At 36.5% G+C, this 23,967-nt stretch overlaps 1 protein-coding gene across 3 annotated transcripts in view; it reads right to left on the bottom strand.

The window, feature by feature from the left end:
- EYS (eyes shut homolog) overlaps positions 1 to 23,967 on the bottom strand; it is a 723,774-nt gene that overhangs the window by 203,367 nt on the left and 496,440 nt on the right. For all 3 annotated transcript variants that reach the window (XM_084512624.1, XM_084512623.1, XM_084512622.1), the window contains one exon: positions 9,234 to 9,460. In XM_084512624.1, coding sequence (XP_084368750.1) covers positions 9,234 to 9,460 — 227 coding nt within the window. The remainder of the gene's footprint in view (positions 1 to 9,233; positions 9,461 to 23,967) is intronic.

Below are 23,967 nucleotides of genomic sequence, written 5' to 3'. Positions count from 1 at the left end.
ACCTGATGATCTCTCGAGGTCCCTTCCAACCCCCAAAATTCTGTGATTCTGTGATTAACACAAAGCTTGTGAACTATGCATATGCCTTATACTCTTACAGTTAGATATATGTAAAGCTTACACACTCCACTGGATCTAGGACATGATTTCTAAATTGGATGAAAGTGTAATATTAAATTATCTTAAAGCTCAGTTACACTGACACTTGCTTCTAAGGTGGTAAAATTCTTCCAAACAGTTCAGAAGGGCAGAAGAAGGATTAGTACAAAATTGCTTTACCACTTGTGAGCCCAGCTGCTCTTCCCTCCTGTTTTCCTTCAATTTAAAAAAGCACTTAAGCAAGTATGAACCCGATATGTAGTAACTGATAAAATAAAATGGCATTAGATTGGGGATATTATATTCTCCGTAATTTTATGAACTATGAAGGAAGAAAATGTAGGAACCACATGCCAGGTCCAGGTGATTGTGCAGCTAATATAAGACTGGATTTGTTCCCCTCTCACTAGATATTTTTCAAACCTATACAAATTCTGTGCATGATGGCACAACTGGGATTTCTCAAAAGTCCAAAGACTGTAGGAAGAAGATAAAAGGTAACAACAGAGAAAATGCTTTGTCAGAACTTCAGGAAGGAAAAATCCACCTTTCCTGGTTACATTTCTTCTGTTGGCCTGAAGTTTTTTTCAGAAGAAAAAGTACAGAAATCAGGTGTGGTGAGGACACAGAGCCTAAACAATGGCATTAATAGTTAGTAGAGAATAAAGAATGACCCCTTCCAAAATCTGTGAGCAAAAAGACAATACTCACAGACAAAAACTTTGTCTGCTGTTAGAAGTTCCAGGATGAGTATCACTGACTTAACACAATTACAATAATACAAAAAAACGTGGAACCCTACCTCCAAATACTGACTGAGAGCACATCAATCTGGCTCTAACTTCAAATGGATCCCTCAAGGGATGAAATATCTGAGTCATTTCCCAGCTATGGATCAGCAGTTTGTCCAAGTGAATCTAAACTTTACATTAGACTTGACCTTAAGAGACTAGCATGGATGGGGAAATTTCATACCATGTCTGAATACATGCAATTATTATTAAAACAGCTATGTTTACAAATAGCTGGTTTTTATATTTGTTTAAAAAAAAAAAAAAAAAAAGTTATAAATTTAATTACTAAGCTAAAAAGTTACTACAAAATTAAATCAATGGAAATATGTCTAAATGTATTTATTTATTTTATATAATGGTTTAGTTCCAAATTTCATCCTGATTCAGGCGTATTTTATTTATTCAGGTATATACAACTCCCCAGACATAAATGATTATTCAGAATAACCTACAGAATTTTGCTTTTTATTGGAAATCCTTTTTAGTTTGACTTGTAGATTCTGCTCACACTGCCAGAACATACTGATTCTTCATTTAAAAGACACTTGTATATCAATGCCTATACTTGGCACAAACCGCATAAACTGTATCTGCTTATCCAGGCTTCTCAAATCTACATCATCGATGGGAGACTTCTAAGTTTGAAAAGCAGTTAAGAGGACAAGCACAAGGATTTAATCCTTCAATATTTGATAAGGAAGTTCCATAATATTATTATTTTTGTCCGCTTCTTTGAAAAATAATGAAAGAGCTTTCAAAAGTTTCTGCTCACAAAATCTGCAGTCTCATATCAGCAAATCAAATATTTATTCTTCTCTACTGCTATGTAAAATAGTTCCTTTAACTCCGGTTGTGTGCACATCTATGCATACAAATGTGGATATGCCTAGGATCATCAGTAACTCTCGTGGCCATGTTATTTGAAATCAAGTGAAGGTATGTCACACCTTGCTACTTTTCAGAAAAGTGAGTAGAGTCCCACATACGCAATATTGGTCACATATGCTACATCGGACAGTATTACAGATGTCAACTCCCTGTTCTGCTTCTTTTCCTCACTCCCCTTCTTGTGGCTGCAATACTTCACAAAACTACCTGAAGCATACATAAGAGAACATAGCCCACTGGAACTCCAGTCTGACAAGGACAACTGCTCTCCTTCTCTGTCTTCTGCTGAAGCCCCAAAGGAAGCTCCCTTTTCACTGAATCTAGAGCATGCTCATTCCTTCTATCCTGTGTTAATAAGGAAGGAAATTGTTTCACGTTGTGCTTCAGAACTGCAATGTGAAATTGATGAGAGTTTCTAATAACAGTGAAAAAGAGAAGACAAAATACACTTCTTTCTTATATCTACCTTATATATGAAAGCTTCTTTTATAATGGGCAACCACCAGGACTGACAGGCAAGTCAATTACACAAGGTTATAGGAAGTGAGCTATTTCCAGGAAGAGGTAGGTGGATGTACTTGAAAGACAAGACCATACTGTATTAACCACATACAGTGAGAAGCTCCAAGATAATATGTAGGACAGCAAAAACAGAAAATAATCTGCCTGCCAACTAGTTTGGAAAATCAATGATGGACTAAACTGATTGTTTGCCCTCAAGAACCAAGGGCTCTCTCTTCTCAAGAACCAGAGCCATTTGCTTTGAAAAATGTTTCTGTATTGCACAAATATAAGGCTGAATGTGCCAAGAAGTTACAGTCTGAGCCTCACTGAAAAACTGTGATGATTAGTTTATGTAACAGCAGTTATATAGAAGAGACACTGATCTCTGACTTTTGTGGTCATCTCCATACTCATCCATGCATGGACTGATTTCTAAAAGCCTTTGTGTGACATCATGTTGTAAGATATGTGCTAATATATAAGTTATATAAAATATTTATTTAAAATATAAGCCAATGATCAGAAATTAAAATACTACATCAACCAATAAAAAAATTCTGCAGTTACACAAAAAAATATTTAATCAACAAAAAATCCCTTTAATCATGCAACTTAAATAATTAAATATTTGCAGCATAGGTGACTTTTTTTTTTTTTTGATCGCAAAACTTTCAAATACTTTATTTCATTTTAAGTACAGTATTTCCTTCATACCAATTACTTCAAAGAGGAAAATAGTTTAAATAATCTAGTTTCCTTAGGAAAAGCTGTGGAAAAAAAATCAGTGTTGAAACTATTCTGGAATTCAGTTATCTGTATGTACATTTTTTAATGATAAACAGGTACCGACTTTCCTGCCATTTAGAGATAAAATAAAAGATACGTGTTGTCATGATACTTAGAGATGATACATGCTATGTTTTTTTTCTTTTTTTTTTTTTTTTTCTGTTTTATAGCTTGTGAGTTTTTATATTATTTCGCTGTACTTTATTTCAGTGGTTTTGGAATTAAATCCACTGAATGTATTTATTTCCTCTTGCCCTGACCACATCACATACACTACTGCACTTGTTAAAGTGGACTATTGAATTCCACAGCTCTTTGAATCCTCATTTCTAAGAAGAAACAGATGAGGTAGGGCTGAAGCAGGCGGGTGTTCAAGAAGTGGATAATTCTATAAACCTGGTGATTGAAGAGTCAGACTTATCTCAAGGAAAGCAAAACAGAAGAGACCAACAGTTGAACGAGGAAGAAGAAAGTCAAAAGGCTGCAAGATGGAAGGACAGATACAGCTTCCTCTTAAACTTTGTTTCCCATGTGAACATCTGGGAGTTGTGCTGGCCATGCGAATCCTCTGGTCCATTGATCAGCTCATTAAACTTGCCTGGCCCAGGTTATCAGAATGAACTCACCACTTTGTTCAGTGATAGCTGGATATTCCACCTACATCACTGGAAGTGGTAACTGGAGTACATAAAATCAGATTTTGACCCATTACATTTACAGAGAAGATACACTAAACAGATACAATATTTTAGTTTATATGTGAAATACTTTTCAATTGCAATTTGAATTCTGATAGAATCTCTTACTACAGAGTCAAAATCGTGAAGGTGACAAAAAGCTTTGTGTTGTTTGCTCCCCCACTGTATCACCATGTGATTACTTACAGATGCAAAGCAGAAAAATATTAAGTATTGTTATCAAGTTATACTTTACAAGGTCTGCGTAGTCCTGTATTCAAAGTGCAAGATTATATACATGAGTGAAAGTACCGAGTGCATTAAAGCTCATTAGATGACTCCTTTTTACATTGCTCACAAAAATAGTATTTCTGTTGAATTTTATTTTATTAAATAAACCATATGGGAAAAGCTAGCCATTTCGTACACACAACATGCTATACAGGCAACTAGAGTATCAAAGCAATATACAACACACTATGTTATTTAACTTCTGGCTAAATTCTACTTTTTTTCTATCCTACTTTGCTCTTAATTTTTAAAGTCATACTTTAAAAAACATTCAAAATCTGAAGTTAAAACTCGTGTTGGCATTTGATCTATTTTTGTTTGTTTGTTTGTTTGTTTTTGTATGTAAATACACAAATAAATGTGTTTTGCACTAAATCAATAGATATAAGTTTAGACATTGGCTCTAGTTTATGGCATCAAATTAATTATATGCAGTTCATAGAATCACAGAACAGGACAGGATGGAACAGACCTCTGGCGGTCATCCAGACCAAACCCTCCTGCGCAAGCAGGGCCACCTGGAGCAAGTTGTCCAGGACTATGCTCAGATAGATGACTTTTGAAGTCCTTCAGGAGGGAGACTCCAAAACCTGGCTGGTAAACACGTTTCAGTGGTCAGAGTTAATACATGTCCTTGAACACATTATATTTTTCTGCTCACAGAGTCCTTCAGGTTTAGGAATCACTCTGAGGGAGGAGAAAATGGGTAAAACAGCACTTGAATTCTGGAAAAAGAGACGATATGGGAGGAAAAACATTGTGTTTTTCTTGCTGGGTACCTCAGACTGAGACTTGAATGTAGAGAGAAAAGCAAGCATGAAGAACTGCCCTTCCTCATACACACTTCTGTATATGATTTCCATTTCCTAATCCTTTTTTTTTTTTTTTTTTTTTTTTTTAATGTTGTAAATAGTTACAGACTTGTTTAAAACCCCGTATACACAGTATAAACATTATTGAGGAGATAAGTAGAACTTCAACCTACTACAGATATGAGATTCTATCCTACTAAATATGATTGAAATCATTGCCTCATGGAACCTGGACCAACTACATTTATTTTCAAAAACAAACACACAAAAAAAGTCTGACTTCAGTGATATTAGTCAACAATGCAAGTCAGAAATGTTAGGTTATGAAAAAATTATAGAAGAACTGCTAGTAAAATAAATCTTTAATGTTTAAGGTTGTATTACCATTATTACTCAATAAATCAGGTATTCAACAAGTGTGTCTCAGGGAATAAATGCAGCAAAATTTCAAGGTTGGACTGGTAAAAGATAAATGCCTTTAACAGCCTCCCACTTTGCTCCTGGTTTTGCAGCTTTGCCAAAGGAGTTGACCTTTAAGTAATGTACAGCACATACACAGGCAAAATATCAAATTAAACAGATGATTTCCTGGTTTTAACATACGGCATTTAAATATTCTTTGATTGAACAATTTATAAAACTTTTACAGAATACTAAAAAAATTCGGAGACTTTAAAAATGTTAATCATATAATTAGCAGTCAGAGTCATACTTTCTTTGTGCATGCAAGACAGTGATATTCTAAACCTACCACTATGAACTTTACCGTAATAGACAACCATCTGCCGTCATGTCAGAACAGAAACATTATGCTTCTCTCACTTGTGTGTAGGGAAATCACGATGAAGCAGATAAAACAGCTTAGCTAACAAGGAGTTGTTTCATGGAGGAAAGAACATACACATTGCATATTAAAGTCAAAGCTTATTTATCCAGAAAGAAAAATAAAGGTGTATTTAGCCATGACATCTGGGGTTACCCTTCACTGTATTCCCTATTTATGCAATCCTTTCTTTCTGTTGCATGACTGCTCAGTAATAAAGATTAATTTACACTGGTGGCAAATTTTCTACACTGCATTTTAAATTAGAGTTTTTAAAATAAAGCTTGTAGCAACTTCTCATTTCCAGGCAACTTTGGTAAGTCATAGTTAAAAAAAAAAGAAAAAAAAAAGGGAAAATATTGAAAGTAGTATTAAAGGGAACTGGGGCTTCAGATGGTTTCACATGTATGCTTTAGACTAAATACTCACTTTGGCATACATCCAGCATTGATATCTTCAATTTCACTTTAGCAAATACACTAATTCGCATACATTATTTTCTATTATCTTGGAAAAATGGAAATACATTTCTACTTTTTAAAATTGCCATTTAAACATATTACAGATTTTAGAAGTATCTGATTAAACAGAGTAAAAACACTACAAGAAACCTGGCTTATACCTAATGTACCCGTAATGATGTTTCTGACTTCAACATATTTCTCACAAGGGCAGAACTAGCTGCTGTACTTTATCCGTTAAGGAACAACCTAATAGGAAAAGGCAATATTGAATATAATGTAACACTACCAAATCAAACCACGTAAGTGAGATAATGACATTCGCTTGCTTTAACTCTAGGAGATGGTCTCATATGCCATCAGAAATATACAGTTTCTTCCGAGAAATTAAGTCATGCATCTTAAACCAGATATAAGACAAACAAATGCACGGGTTCTAATGTAGTATGTTCTACAATAATGAGTTCTTCCCACACTTTTTGAAGAACTGGACCTTCACCTTCAAAGCATTGTAATGACAGGACTGGGTGTTTTCTCATCTCATTTACATTAAATTATCAGTCTTGTAGAAACGTCAGGACTAAATAAAATCACATTATGCTACAGTTGCTTTTCAGCCACTAAATAGAGAATACATCAGATCTGATCCTGATCTACACGAGCACAGAATGTGGCAGCATCTGATGCTCCAGGGAGCTGCCAATAAGCCTGTCACACACCGCAGCCCGGGCTGACCCAGGAGTGACAAGCACGAGGCAGGGAGCTATTCAGTGTACTGAAGGTGAGGCTGTGTAGTGTAAAAGCAGAGTTCTGTGAAAAGAGGAACTCCTTAATTTGTCTCCTTCATACAATGGGAAGAAAAAAAGAAGATAAATGCTTTTCTTTCAGTGCCAGAACTATTAAAACACATCCTTTGCAGAAAAATGGATCGCTGCTCAAATCTGTTCATCAAGCATGCCTGCAAGCTTCTGCAAAGCAAATGGCACCTCTTCCAAGTTTAGAAAAAAAGAGAAGATATCTCACAGAAACTAGACACTCAGCCATTAAAAGGTTATATGATTGTATAGTTGAGGTTATATTCTCAAAAGGAGTTACCTGCTACATTTTTTTTTTTAAGTTTGTATTCTGATTTTACTGAATGGGATAGCTACCAGTGTGTCTAAAATAGGATGCTTTGGTCCTAATTGTAATACACAATAAATGTTTGTTCATTGTCTTTTGTATTATAAAACAAGGAGTTCCGTTTGAGGAGCAGGAGTTGCAAAAGCTCCCTGCTGAAGTAAGATGTATAATACTTGGCTAGACACTATGAAAATTCTTTTGCTTAATGTAACAAAAAAGAGAACCCCCTCCCCTTCTCTCCTTCTGCATCTCAGTTGCCTCTTTTGTTCAAAGACACTGCTGCAAAGTTCATGTAACCATCTCCTGATAAGTTGCTAAACTAGTGTATCAACATCCTGCATTCCTGTCTCACGCTGGGCCAACATGACCAAATAAAAAAAAGAAGTTGAACCACAACGCGGAGGAAGACTACGGCCTTCATCTTCACGACCACCAGAGGGACAGAGACGACCCCCTAGCAACAGTGCGTGCAGTCGCAGAATATACCAGGATGTGCTGCGTAATCCCAGAATTACCAAGATATAAAAAGGGACCCTGGCGGGGGTGAGGTGCGCGCCGTTGGTGGAGCCGAGACTCCCCGGCCGCCCAGCACTGTTTTGCTTGCTGTTGCTTACTCAATAAATTCCTTTCTATTATTAATGCAATGCTCTCTGAAAATTAATTAAGGGGGCAACTTATAACACTAATCATCAGAGATTTAGTTACAGTGGTAACATCTTGTGGTAGTCCTCTGCTTTTAATTTGCTCTTAAGGTAGTATTACTGGTATTACTATTACTAGTATTACTCTTAGTAATACCGGTAGTATTACTAGTTTTACTCTTAAGGTAGTAGTAGTACTGGGTTTACACTACAGGGTTTTGAACTGTATAGAAGATATCCAGAGAATTCGGTTTTAACATTGATAAAGCTGAATATAAATGATTTAATGTATTACAGAATTTGGAAAGCCTGAAAGGTGTAATATTCTCTGATATCTACAGCTACATACTGCAATTATTTTTCTGAGCTGGCTGTCATTGGTTGTTTTCTCATGTAGTGAGTGTACTACTTTCACACAGTAATACTAGGTGATATTAGCTCAGCTGTACTGGCAGTCTGGAAAGGGCATTTTTAACTCCAGTTGTCTGCATTTCATACCCAGGGAAGTTCATTAGGAGGATGTTACAGTTATATAATCACAATCTAGACATTTCTTTCTTTTCCTGTACACCAGAGATGACATTTAATACTAGGTGAATTATCCACTACCATTAATAACCCACAACCCACTGTACTCAAAAGTTAAAACAGCTTCTGAAGACAGCTATAATATCTATCAAAAAAAAAAAAACAACAACAACAAAAAAACAACAAACCAACTTTCTGAAAAGTGGTAATGCAAAATAATTAGAATTACTAAAGAGAAAATCTAGCAGTTATTGTTTAGTTATTTTATAGGCTTGATTTTTACAAGGAAACAAACATTGTCCAAAGATTTCATTTTATTTAAATTCTAATTAAATTATGTTAATCTGATTAATCTGTGCACTATAAGGAGTAGTAATACAATAGAATTATAAATGTACTGCAGAGTAAAAAAAGTATTTTTCAACAAAGGATCAGGTACAGTAGCAAAAAGAGAACAATCTGCAGAAACTAAAAAAAATATCTTTTGAAGAAATATTTTCCTTATTTTCATAAATTAACTTTCTTCTCTTCCAGAAATACTAGGTTTCAAGCCATGTATTAAAAATGTGAATAATGTTTTGCACAAATAACATTTTTTTTTCATTAATTCAAGTCTGTAACTCTTACTAATGCGCACAGCAAAAATATTATTCTAAATACCTCAACAAGTATATTTTGGAGTTACCACCACCAACTGAGATGGAAAGCAGAGAAACATAATGATCATTACCTCTTCCCCTTTTCCATTCCAAAGGAACGTAAGACATGCATTTCACAAATAATATAGAAAGAATGAGCCACAACTACCTTTTTTGCAGAACCGACCAGTGAAGTGCAGTGGGCAGTCACACCGAAATGAGGTGGCCCCACTAGGCAGAGAGATGGGATGACAAGTCCCTCCATTGTGGCACAGTCCCTCCTGGCATACAGATGGTAATTCAGGGGAACTTGGAGAGGGAACAGGCTCAGGCAGTTCCGGCATATCATAAGAAACTGTAGGGAATGCTGTTGGCAGATGTGTAGGTACAGGAGTCCTGAAAGGATAAAGACAAAATATGAAAACAAAGCATTTTAAGACCTGCTTTTGCCACCACACTTCAGCTTAATTTTAAAACTGTAGGTATTTGTTTAGGAATTCAGACTATATTTAAGAAAATGCGAGTGCATTAGTAAATCCCAAATCAAGTCCTTATCCTGAAAGCTAGCAAAAAAAATAATGACGGTGTTTTTCCCTGTGTAGGAGCAAGAAATAACCTCCATACCTATAGCACACTTTGTACAAACTGTCATAACTCCTTTTTGGTGGAAGTCAACAGTGGAGTGATAAGCAAACATAGGCTTGTATTATTAAATATTTTACTGCTTGAAGCTCCCAATTCTTGTAAAGAGGCATTCTAGAAGACAAGATTTCCATACAAGTAGATTAAGCATATATATGCAGAAGAAAAGTGCCTCAGTGCAACAATATATTATCTTTTATATTTAGTTATAAATGACTATACATGAGAGGACACGAGAAACAAAAAGAGAAATAATTTTCTTTTCACTTCCCCCCTCAAAATTTTCATGTTCAAGCTGACGTTATCTTTCTCTCCTCAGCTTTTGAGCTCTCAAATTAACTACTAGACTGATATGTTAAGCAGTTTCTTCCTTTTAAATTATTTTCTATCTCAAGGTTGTTATTTTTATTATCTCGAGGGCTAGAAATGAGTTAGCAATGCCGCTTGTTTGTCCTAGTTATCAGCTTTGTTTATTACTGCTTTTTGTTTTCATCCAGAGCGCCAAAATTGTGGCTTACTAAAACCATTCAAATCTGAGGCTATTGATTTACTAACCAGAACAATTTATATATATGACACAAAATTACTATTTTAAGGGCAAAGCAAAAAGAATCAAAAGTCACAAGAAGGTTCATGGCTAATTAATATATGGTACCCAATATGCTTCCACAATTAAAAAAAAAAATCACTAAATTTTAAATAAGAGACAGACGATCTTCCTTCATTTTATGAAGGTCAAGAGGTTCTGCTCTTTCCAGAACAGAACTTGAATTTTCAGATTTCATGTAAGTAATCTAACAAAATACCTTACTGCTTTTACTTCATTGGTAATTTTCAGATTTCTGAATATTTCTCTTATGTCTCAGTGCTGCATCAAAAAAATCATATTACAGAAAGGCAGACTAGTTTTAACTGAAATGGTAGTCAAGTTTTGACCAAAAAAGAACATAGAGAATATACACTTCATACGATAATTTATAAGCATCACACTGGGATGTCAGCATTTCTGGGAATGTATTAAAAATCAGCGGTCAAATTCTTATTTATTTTGGTGAAAATGGTATTATAAACCTATTTTAAATAATAATAATAATAACTTGGTCCTTCCTGCACACTTTGCTCTCTCCTTGTCACCCGTACTTGTATCAGATAAATCTTCTGCTTCATCGTATCATAGAAGTTGAGGCATGTCTTAAAAAGAAGTGTTTGAGAGGGATGATGCATCTTGAGAACTGAGTGTGACTGCAGAAGCAAGGTAGATGGGGAGAGAGCGGTGTGATGGGATTCCAGACATCATCTTCTTAAATCTTGCTTCCATATTTTTTACACATCTTGTTTAGTCATGACTACAATAAAACTGCTTTTAATAATTAACTTTTTTGAATTTGTGTTTTATAAAGTGCTAACAAGCTTCACCATATTATGAACAAATAGAATGTAACGCGTCTAATTATGTATAGCATGTATAGAGCTCCTTATTGAAAAAAAAGCAGTTCTCTGAATCATCAATATAGCACATGTAGAACTTGTACAAAGACAATGATATATGCTGCAAGGCAGGCAGAAAGGAAAGGCAGCTGGATGGAGAAAGGACAGAAATCACTCAAGACAAAGTAAATATCTAATAGGACTCAGAGAAAGGGACAGCAATTGAGAAAGGAGCAGAACCCAGGGAAAGAATAATAGGGGCACAAGGCTTATGTGACAGTACAGGAGAGATGTGCAGAGTGATGATACAGGCAGCACTAGAAAGGGACACCGATGCAGAGAGAAAGACTGCCATAGATAGCTGGAGAGCAGTGAGATGTAGAAGAGAAAAGGAGGCATTTGGAAAGCAAGATCTGTTTATAGTAAGGCCTCTAGTTGTATAAATACTGTCTTTGAAAATAGGAACCCCTTGTGTTCTTCCAGGAGAAAGAAGGCAATCCCCAGGTATAGCTGTATGGGAAGTTCTGCTTCTGGCAAGATATGATCCTTACGGATCTGCAGGGAAGGGGATGAGGGTCAGTAACTAGCAGACTAAGCACTTCTAGCTATGGGATCCAAACCTTCATGCTGCCCTTCTTTGTACCTGTGCCAGCCCTAACATCTCTCTCCTATTTTCTGCACACTCTTTTCCCTTCCAGCAACTGTCTTAAAGCTGAGGAATCCCTCCCATCCCTTACTGCTCCCTAAACATAATTGAGACAACAGCTTGTTATACTATTCCCTATCACTTGTGTTAAAATGTGGCTTACAGAGAGGTAAGAATGACAGGTACAAAACTCTTTATCAAGTCTGACTGCTTCATTAACCTCTTGACTACAAAAAGGAAGTATTCTGTATATTGCACAGTAACGACATGAATTCATATCAACGATACACAAAATTTGATATAAATGGTAAAGAAAAAAATTTTGAAATGAAAAATGACTTTGTGACTGCCTCTACCTTCTGTTTTCTACCGACCCTGTTTCACAAAATTCCAGAAGGATGTAAAACTGCATCTAAGTTTAGTCAGTTACATTTGCTTGACAGAGCAATTCATCAGAACCAGAACTGCTTTTTATTAAAACTCTTTTCCAGTGCCCCACTCCATCAGTCATTCATGAACAGCATGAAAGGTTCTAGATATTTATAAAGTTTGTGGGATTTACAGACAGTAGACTACCTTACATCGTTCAGAAACTTAATGGGACATCACTAATACAAACATGTAAAAGAATGTTGAAAAAAAAAAAAAGAATGAAAGATAGAAAATGAAAAAGAAAACTTTCAAATCACAAATGACATGTTTAAAGCATAAACAGAAAGCAGAGGACTAACTAGAATAGTTTCAGAAACACACAGTCATGCTTCTTACAAAACACTTTATGGAGATTAAAAGGCTATGTTGGGTTATACTAAGTACAGCCAGCTCTAATACATCTTTATGCCCTACATAGATGCTGTAAATGTGAACTCAGATACCCAAAGACATCTGGTCATAAATTTCTCTTTAGGCACCTAACTAGACTTTCATATCTTACTGCAATTTTTAAGGAATGCCATCTTTATATTGCATGCTTGGAAATTTTATAGCACATAGAAGTCTCTGCTCCTTGCCATTATGCTCTATCAAAACAAAAACAGAAAATAAGGTTATGAAGGAGGTCTGGTGATAGTTCTTCATTAAAAATAAGTGGAAAAAAAAAAAGATGAAGATAAGCAAGTGTTCAGAAATACCTTGAATAAAGAGTGACATAATGCAAAGCATAAGAAACCCAAACCACACACACTGGTTGTTAGAAATGAGGATACAGGGATTTCAAGGCAATTAAGTCATCCACTTTCTGTGACAGAAAAGCATCCAAAAAGATGGCAGATAACAGCAAGACTGAAAATAAATGCTAAAAAGATATTGGAAACTGGGGACTTGCTGATAAGAGGCTCAGAAATCTAAGAAGAATAAGTGATTTCCTGATTATTCCTATTTACATTCACAGAATTACAGTATTTCTATTTATATGAATACTATTACAACAAAGAAATTTCTGGGTTTATACCCATTCTCTTCTCCTAAGGGAAATAACTAACATGATCTGAATATGGGCCAGTCCATTCAGAGCAGCATTAAGGGTGCACTGCCGTGTCTGTTATCTTCTACCAGGCTAGCACAGCAAATTACAACTGCTGAGGCACCTGCTGAGATTACACAGAAGCACAGCATGGCTGGGGTTGGAAGGGACCTCTGAAGATCATCTAGTCCAACCCCCCTGCCGAGCAGGATCGCCTGGAGCACATTGTGCAGGATGGCATCCAGGCCGGTTTTGCGTATCTCCAGAGAAGGAGACTCCACAACCTGTTCCAGTGCTCTGTCACCCACACAGTACAGAAGTGCCCTCTCCTAATCAGCTGGAACCTCCTGAGCTTCAGTTTGTGCCCTTTGCCTCTAGTCCTGTTGCTGGGCACAACTCAAAAGAGACCGGCTCCATTCTCTCAACACCCTCCCCTCAGATATTTATATACATAACGATAATGAATTAAAAATAAGTATATGACTTTCTCCCTCTCCTCAAAAAAAAACACCCTAATGTTTGATAAACTCTGAATTAACAGTAGGTTTACATAAAGAATCAGACATTTACAGGAGAATCATTTGGGTCTTTTGGGGAGCTATTACTGGGAATTTGGGTTAATATTTCTGTTTGGAAAAAAAACAAACAATAAAAACTAACAAAAACTCTGGGAAGAACACGGGCATAAACGTAAGCGCATACTACTAACTATTAGAAAGACTATTGCTCTAATGGCATATAATCTATAGACTACCATTACAAAATTTACCTCTGAATCAGGTCACAGCTGTTGTCAGGGGCAAAATACTGAATGAGAGGGGTATCTCCCTGAATGTAGCAAGTCATGCTTTCTTGCATTGGAAGCTACGATTTCCAACTACAGAGGCTACTATTTCTCTCTAAAATAGAACCACAGGAGTGTATTTTGAATGAAATTTTATGAGCACAAATAACGCAGCCTAGCTTCATTTTTTGGTTGACATTCTAATCAGTGGAGAAGAAATAAAGAAAAGCTTCTTGGCAGGTTGATTTCTCCCTGGTTCATTTGCTAGTTTTTCTCAGGGTGTCAGGCCTTGCTGTGTTGTTTTGGATGTTTTGCTTCAAGATGGTGCCAGCCCTGCTTCCAGACTCCCTGCAGCTTGCTCTTTTACTGCAAAAGCAGAGCAGAGTTTGCCTGGGCTTGCCAATGGGGCAAACATCTGCAGCTGCACTCGCAATCCATTCAAGCTGCTATGAATTAGTAATGACCTCGACTCAACACAGTTTAAACTAAAACATTTATTTGAATACAGAACCAGGAAGTGTTTAAAGTAATGTAGTAATTGAGGTGTTAGAAGCTTTGACAATGTGCAATAAAAATAAATCAGGAAAAACTTGATTCACTGATACTACACAACAAGGCCACATTTTTTTTTCCCTTTAAATTTCCCAACCTGTTGCTGCCTCTCAGGTCAATGATGCACAAAAGATCTTGTAACTTGCTACAAGCATCAACACATTGTTTTTAGTCTTGAGTTGAGCTCAAACAGCTGAGCTTTAGAGGCCTCTAACCTTGTGTTTCATAGCTGAGTACATGGAAGTTTGAAATGCTTGTCTAAATATAGATGTTAGTGCAATTTTTTTTTTTTTTTTTAAATATTACATTCTTCATCACTTAGGGAGATGTACTATCACCTGAATAGCAGGACTATGCTACTATACTATAGCACTTGGGGATCATACTTAATGTTCTGTTGTTAAATCAAAAGCACACACAGACTGTTCTCCCCACTCCCCTGAGCTCTCATTCTCTTTTCAAAAAGGGGCTGAAGGTAAAAGTGCAAGGAGTTAGGGATGCTACGGATGAAAATGTTAACAAAAATGTCACCTTGCGTTCTTGGCTTTGCTTCACTGTAAGCAGACTTCTTTGAGATGTTACTGTGTACACCAACCATTTTAGGAAAATATGCTTCATACGTGTGAACTGAGAAAATAGGTGAACTTGTAGAACAGTTGAAAAATAGCCTAGATATTATTACTATTTCCCAAAATTAATATCCCCATGTTCTGATCAAAGCAAGGAAATAAAGCCCTCATGGATTTTGTTATATGGATACTCCAGTAGCTTGCTGTTTCGAAAACACTTGTAGATTCTTGAAAATTGTGAAAACTGAAAATTGTGCTTATGAAAAAGTCCCTGAAGAAACAGTATAAAAATTACAAAATCAGGAGCAGTTACAATGTTTAAAAAAAAAAAAAAAAAAGAGGACTGACTAAACCCAGTGATTCTTATGCTGGGATTATAAAGTATGCAAATTCCTCATTTCTGTCAGACTCTTGATTGTTACCTTGATTTCTTGTGTACAATTTTAACTTTATATTAACCATCAATCACATTTCCATTAAGCCTGTCTGTTATTTATTTTCATTTGCTACCTGCTGTATTACCAGTCATGATGCATTTCCAAGCAGTCTGAGCCTAACAACATTAGAAGTATACCAGGCATAATAATATTTCTTAACATTGTAAAGACAAAGACCTACGGTCTTTAAAGGAGACCAAAATGTCTCATAAATAATTACACTTTGAATTCAAACAGCTGTCATTAGTGGAAAATTAAAGGTAATTTATTTCATGTCAAACTTGCTGCAGTGGCTGGTATCAAATATATTGATTTACTAATTATCTATCAAATATGAGGACATGAAAAAGGGATCTGACAACTGATCATGGATCATAGGTTTTTAAGATCAGACTCACAGTTATGCACCAACCTCTACTTCCCAGCAGAAAAAAAACCTGTGGCAAAAAACACCTAGAAGTATATCAGGACCTGGTACTCTACACAACAAACATTGGCCTATGTAGACAGAGTTTTAATGGAAGCCCATCACTGGATTACATCACTTATTGCTTAGGAAAGTCACACAGGATTGTTGCCCAGTATGTAGAACCCTTACCAGTAGAATCCCCTTGATGTCTGAATGCTGGCCAGGCTGTGCAGGGGCTCAGTCTGGCCATGGCATGAGCTGGGTTTTACTGGTCCAGGCCTTCCACCAGGAAGCCTTCCACCAGGAAGCCAGTGGCTGCTGCAGCCTTGCTTTGGCTCCAGCTCTAGCAATGGCCCCGCTGGGGAGGGGGTGACATCAACTGGGAAGGAACAGCCCTAGGCACCAGTACGTGCTGGGGCCATCCAGATGGAAAGCAGCTTGGCAGAAAATGAGCTGGGGGTCCTGGTGGACATCAAGCTGATCATGAGCCAGCAATGTAGCCTTGTAGCAAAGAAGGCTGACAGCCTCTTTGGCTACATTAGGAAGAACATCATCAGTGACATGAGGGAGGTGATCCTTCCCCTCTTCTCAGCACTGGTGAGACACATCTAGAGTCCAGTTCTACATTCCCCAGCAGAACAGAGACATACGCTTCCTAGGGCAGGTCCAGTGATGGGCCACTAAGATGATGAAGGAATGAGAGAGGTGGGACTGGTCAGCCTGGAAAAGGGAAAGCTCAGGGGGATCAATAATAAATAGCTGTGGTGGGGGGGTGGAGGAGATGATGCAGCCAGAGTCTTAGTGGCGGCCACTAAGGAGATGGGACAATGGACACAATCTGAAACACAAGAAATCCCACCTAAATGCAAGAAAAAAAAACATTTTATTTTTTATTTATTTGTTTAGTTTTAGCAAGGAAGTTTTAGTTTTAGCAGCTGTAAAATGGACTTCGAACTGAGACCTGCAAAGAGAGTAGACTTGTCCCCAGAGTAATTCATTACTGGGTTGATGGAAGCCATGTCTGCAGAAGCACTCTGACATTTTTCTATGAAGCAGGTTGATGAGACATGCAGTGGCATGGGAGTGCCAATGATATGATAACATCTGCACTGCCTGTATCTTCTGGTACTTATGCACTTAACATTTTATTACTGAAGTAATGGATTTAGCCTTATCTGATATGAGTGTGATAAGAAAGTTTGTATTTTTAGCTTGTCAATAAAGTAATTTGTCCTGGGAAGCAACTGCTTTTATTTGCAATTTTCATTTTGGAGATGTGTGTACATGCCATTTTGGCTGGGCTGTGACAGAGTATTATTGTAAGCAAATGTTTTAGATTTTGTAGCCAAAAGAAAGATTTTTCAAGGGCATTAGCATGCATGGTAGAATATAATTTCAAAACCCTATGAAACTGAAAACAACTGCACTTCAGAGAAATGTCAGCTTTAACAGGAATAAAAACCTAATACCTTGCATGTAATTTGCAAGAATAAACAAAACTTTTTTACAGACTGTTTATTTCAGTATTTGCAACCATGTCAAGAATAGTATTCTAAATGACAGCTCACTGATTTCCATGAATCCAGAGAACAGTACAACTGCACACTCACCTTACTGGAGAAATCACTTAAATTGCTCGTCACATTAAGGTGAGAAAACAATTGAAGAGATTACTAGAGAGGGATTATTTTTGTTCAGCAGTTTATATCTGAATCATATTTCCTCACCAATCTCAGCTTTTTTGTTTGATTTGTGAGCACTAGATGTCTGTTTTCCTAATAAAGTATGAAGAGAACTTACAATCAGGCATGTATCTTTGAAAAATTCAATTCTCAAGGTATGTTCCAGGCTATGAGCCCAGCTTTTCCCTCCTACCAGGCACAACATTTGGCAGCGGAACTCAGTGATACTGTAGTTACAGCTTTCCATTTAAAAATTCTCAGTTGGTATAACATCATTTGCAACTGCTTTTGCACACACAGCATCTCATTTAACGGTGCAAACTCTTAGCAGTGCAAATAATATTTTTGATGTACAATGCAGCCAAGAATGTGAAAAGGCAATTAACTGACAGAGTGAAGTTTATGAAGGCTTGGTTTGCAAATCCAAAGAAAAAATCAAACTCCAGGATGCACAGTATGCATAGCATTGTCAGATACGGGAAGAAAGGTCAGGTACAGAAACTGATATGGAAGAGAAGGAAACACGTGTACTAAAAGATACTCCCACACTATTTGCTTTAAGGCATGTAGATTCCATAGGCCACAAAACAGAGAAATATGCAAGTTAATGTGACAGACAATTTGCAGCAACACTTTATGTTGAAACGGTAATATCAAAACCTTCCTAAACAAGATATTGAAGTGAGTCTTCCTCAGATGAGGGAGGATTCCTTAGATGATATTTAAAAAAAAATAAAAAAAAAATATCCTAAGGTTAGGACATGACAAATAGTATTTTTTCTAGAACTGAATTTCTGTACCAATTCCAGTCCTTGCTCTTTCACCTGGAACAATGTCAAAGGTTGCCTGCAGAAGTGAGTATTGAATCTGTCAATTGCTCACACTGATCTTTGGTTTGGTTCAGTTTTGCTGTCTCATAGGCTTCCTCATCCTCCTTTTTAAGCCCCTTTCGACTTTCTGCCATCCAAACATTAAATTCAGAAAAAGGAGAGCAATCAAAACCACTCAGCACTGAGTGGACCAATGTGCAAATCTCAAACTTTCTGAAGTTTAAGCAAATCTTAAATCTGTCTGAACTTCAGCTTTGTGTTCTACATTTAGTCAATAGTCACAGTTAGAGAACCTCTTCCTAATTTCATCTCTTAGCTGCTGTTTAAAAAAAAACAAACAAAAAACACAGCACTTAGTGCCCAAATATGATATCTTTCTGTTGTTTTTTTGCAACTTTTTTTTTTCTTCTTGAAACTATTGTTTCTGAACAAGATAAATACTTTCCTTCTCTCTTCAGTGCTTTTCTCAGCAGATCAGAAAATATTATTTTTAACGTGGCACTGTACTTCTCCTTCTGAAGAGGCTCTGCAATTAGAATATAACCTCTCTGTCCCAGTCCTAAATGGCTGAGTAAATTTTACCAGGTAGACTGAGTTCCCATAACAGAGAAGCTGTGAGAGCTTTCTAGATTATTGTAATTCCAGAACAGAATCACTACTGTTTACCAAAGCTTCTATCTAGCTTCAAGGGATATACACTTTCTTCCAGCTCACTGATGCCACTGATACTTTAGACTTCAAAATGGAAGATCTATCTACGGCATAGTACTGTTGCACAATGTATCTGTGAGGGATAAAGCAGAATCACATCTTCATCCTGGATGTGCAAGTGATTTCCTATGTAATAATTTAACACAGGGAAGACCTCCGAATTATAATTCTCAGAGATGTAGTAGCCAAACCTTTGGTTTTTGCCTACACCGAAGATTCTCCAGATGCCTACAGCCCTGCCTCACCAGGAAGAAAACAAGGTGTTTCAAAAGGTATATTAAAGCACAATTGATACAGTGGAAAAATACAAGAGGAATATTCTAACCGAATGGATGGAGAACCATATTCAAACACTTTTCCTATTCAACCCAATTCACTCAACCCAATGGATGCTCACTCAATGCAAGAAATAACAGACCAAGAGATTGGTTTGGGGAGTACTTATAGCATTTCTGATAGTGGACTGTTAATAACTCCATCAAGCCGAGTACACAACTGAGATCAAGTACCTGATAAACTGGAACAGCCCCCTTATCATTAATCACAGTAAGAAGGGAAAACAGGTATGTACCAAAGTTAGTTTTATTTCTTCTAGTAGATCTTGCCCCCTGTGAGATACACTTCTGAAGGACAAGTAGAGTCACTCTCAGATCCTAGCAGGAAGGAGGGGAACTCTCATGAGAATCAAGGTGCTTACAGAAATGCACAGAAACTCACACGTTGGTAGGCTGGAACTTCAGTGCACCCCAATTACTTTACAGACAAAACACAGTTTTGAGAGTATATACTTTGTTTTGAGCTATTGTCACATGAGAATAGCTTAGGCATCTAAGTCATTTTCATAGATAGAGTCCTTAATCTCTTTGTGTATTAGTTTCCCCATGTGCTGACAATCATTCTTGCCTACATAATAGAATGAGGGGAGGCCTACATTGCTTTATAAATATCAATTAAGATTGCTGGCTAGAAAGTATTATGTTATTCAAAGAGTGTGTGACTAGAGAGGGATGGGAATATAAAAAGGCATTCTGCACCAAACACTGCTGAAATTGCCATGAGAGCTGGCCTAGAAGCAAGATGAGACAGGTATGTAGAAATTATTAGTACAGAATGAGTTAAAAATGCAGAGTACTATTATGTATTATTAAGCCTTTCTTCCAGATTTAATTTCTAATTATATCTTAATGGTGCTGAATGGCTGGCATGCATAAATACAAACATCATTTACTCATCAGTAATCTGGCATTTAATTAAAACATTGCTGCATTCCCATTCAGTGCATAAGGAAGAATAGTGTAAATATGACAGGTCAAAAATCCGCATGGTATTAACAGATAAAGTAAAAAAATACACTGTTGAAAAGCTTCCTAAATAGTATTTAACAATGTAACAGATCAGATATAAACAAAATTATAGTCCTTTATGTAGTATTTTCCTATGAGGAAAAAACGATTTTATATTCAGTAATGCATCTGTCACAGGTGAGAGAGTAAACAACAATCCACAGTGGATCTGGATATGGGGGCGTACTTAATAAGTGATGAGATTAGGGCTTTTCCCCTACGTGATTATCTCACACACTCCCTTGCTCCCTCATCGCCATCACATTCATTAGGTTTCCATTTCCCTTCCCAGCAGGGAGGCTGCTGCTGACCTAGGAAGCTTGGGTGGGAAGTCATGTCATTTCGTGCTTAGCTTCTGCTTGCAGTTACTCGTCTTGAGTGGTTTTGGCCATGGTCTCTGTGCATCCCCTATTTGTCTCCATGCACCTCTGTGAACTTCAGCATCTTCCCCACTTCCAGAATCTTTCCTCTAGCCAGGATCTTTACCTCTTTCTTTCCTGGCCCTCTTCTTCTTTCCAAGACTACTTATTTTCAGGAACTTTATTTTTCAGCACTCTCTTCTCTCCAGAACCACTTTTCAAATCATTTTTCCCAACCTAAAGTCTCTCTGTATATGCGTGATCAGCTGCCTAATCGGTTCTTTTATCTCATGCCTCTTTATTAACTGGAGGTTTCAGTATGTGCCATGTTTGTTTGTTCAGTCCAGACATTATCAAAATTTACAACCATCTCATACTGATTGCAGCTGGCAACTAGGAGGCTTCTGTCTGAGAGTTCAGAAGTTCAGTTTTGGATATTCGTGTCCCATTTTCCCCCATTTCCAATTATTTGCTGCCCATTAATGTTAACAAATTTAGGCCCCCCCTCCTTTTTTTTTCTTTCTTCTTTTTTTCCAGCATCGTATCTTAGAGTGTCCCAGTGTAAGAGGCAGTGCAGGTAGAAGTCTTTTCCTTCTTCCTCACATAAATGTGGAATGACTGTAAGGGTACACTAAACAAAGTTATGTTCACATTAATGGGGTTTTCCTAAGGGAAAGTTGTTAAATCTTTGAGTATTTTTCTTTCACATGATTGGAAAATTGTTTAAATTTTAGCCACAACACTTTTCTGCAGTGAGCGTTCCCATTTTACTTGAGAATGAACAAATGCTGTAACAGTGAGAATGACAGCAGTGACAAGAACTAATAAAATAGTAATTAACATGTTCAACACTTATGACCTCATGCTCAGCCTCTTTTTCCTTCCATATCCAAGACATCAAAATGTCACTTTAGATAGCCTTTAACATAGCTCTTTCCCTCCTAAATATTTGAATACATTTCATCTGCCAATAATACTCTTAGGATAGAATTCACTTCATCAAACATTATTTAAGAGTTTAGGAGCTTGCATAAGTTGATCATCTTGATTCCCTCAGTAGATATCTACACAGAGAGGCATCTCCAGTTCATCCCACTCTAAGATAGGCGACTGCCTTTCTTCATTGACTAGAGATGGAACTGAACAAATTTTGATCAGTTTGATGAGTGAAAATTTTCACTTTGATGAGTGAAAACAAATTCCTATTTCTGGTCACTATGTTGCATTTAAAATCATGTATGTTTTGATTGTATAACAGAAAAACAGCTCAAATCATTTTTAGATATTTAAAACATATGCTAAAGCATTCGTTATGAATCACAAACCTTTACTGCAAAGAATAGCGCTTACTTTTACTGTGTTTCAGCCTAAACTGATCTTTTCTAAACCTTTGAACTATTTAAGGTCACAGCGTGGGTATGACTTCATATTTAGCAAGAGAAAGGAATTCCAGTTTAGCAAAATCTTAGAACTGGGAGAGCAATAATGACAGCATTATCACGACTGCAATGGAAAAGCTTTGTTATCAGTGTGAACCACTGAAAAAAATGCATAGCAGTTTCCAAACAAGAAATAAGGACAGGAAATGGGTTATGAAATGGATTCAATAATTGGTAAATGGTTGGAGCCAGTTAATGATACACACTTGTGTTTATAGTGCCCAGAAATTCAGGAGTCTAATCACTTCCCTTCATTTTCATACAATGCTTATTCAATTTTATAATGTAAATGAAATATATTAGGCAGTTAATTCTAAGATATGACTGCATTTTCAATAGGCTAATGTCATTTGGCCTTCAGCATTGCTCCTTACAGCCATAAAAATTACATATTACATCTGGTTATTTAAATAAGGAATGTTTTTGAGGGTTAAGAAGTGCTAGGTTACACTGTTATGTCAATAGGGCTTTGGATGGGTACAAGTAGTGTAGCATCTTCTCCTGCCAGACTTTTAATTTTACAGTGCTTGGAGAGAGGACAAATGATGAAGTCTGGCTTCAGAGAGCTGGTCTGGAGCATGTACATCTTAATACGTTCCTGCACAGCACAGAGACAGACTTTTGTTTTCTCTCTCTCCTTTTTTTTTTTTTTTTTTTTTTTTTAAGTTCAATTCCATTATGTGTTTATACTCTTTTTGACAGTGCTTGCAATTTTAACAGCTCTGGGTCTTAGGAACTGAAATCCTTCTATTTTCCCATACATAAATAAATTACCTAAGATTTCCACTGTTGCAACATGCAAAATACTGCTTCCTGTAAACTTCACAGCTTCAAAAGAAATCCTCAAACGCAGAACTAATATTGTTTCTGTATATATTTACCAATAACTTGAGAAGGATATGAGAATGAGCTGAAGGAGAGGACACAAAACCCAGGCTTATCTTTATATCACATGTGATCTTGTGTGAATTGCCCAAAGTGTACATGAATACCTATTGCAGGTTTGCAAAGATTAAACAGGGATTTCAACATACTGTGAACATTCTGTGTGCTGCGGAATGCGATCTTCTGATTGACTGTTTCGTTTTGTAAACTATTAAATGGGAAAGTTTACACGTATGTTATGCATTGTTTATGCTTCTACTTTCTGCTTTTTATATAGCAGTTCTTCAGAAAAAAATAAATATATATAAATATATATATATTTATTTATTTATATAAATATATATATATTTATTTCTAATGAACATGCCTATAAAAATCTGTCAATATTTTAAGGTTAAATTTCTAAAGCATTCTCTCCCTACCCAAGAGCTGTGATTTCACTTTTAAAGAAAGAAGGAGAAAAGAAAAGAATACCGCAGGATTCAAAGCTGTCGAGCTATTCTTCTCAATAGTTACTTGAACAAAGATCAAAATCTTATGTTATAGTAATGTTTCAAGGCTGCAGGGGGCACTGATGCACTGTATATCTACAGTACTGCAAAGCAAGAGTCAGACAGGATACGATTAAATGGTCCTGCAGGTTACAGATACAGAAAATAAAAACATAAAATATTTATAATCAATTTAGCTTTTTTTTAGAAATTAGGTAATTATAAAATATTTAT

This window comes from Aythya ferina (genome assembly GCF_964211825.1).
Source record: "Aythya ferina genome assembly, chromosome: 3".
In the NCBI taxonomy this organism is placed as follows: domain Eukaryota; kingdom Metazoa; phylum Chordata; class Aves; order Anseriformes; family Anatidae; genus Aythya; species Aythya ferina.
The sequence above is the reverse complement of the archived record's forward strand: the minus strand, read 5'-3'. Positions and strand labels throughout refer to the sequence as shown.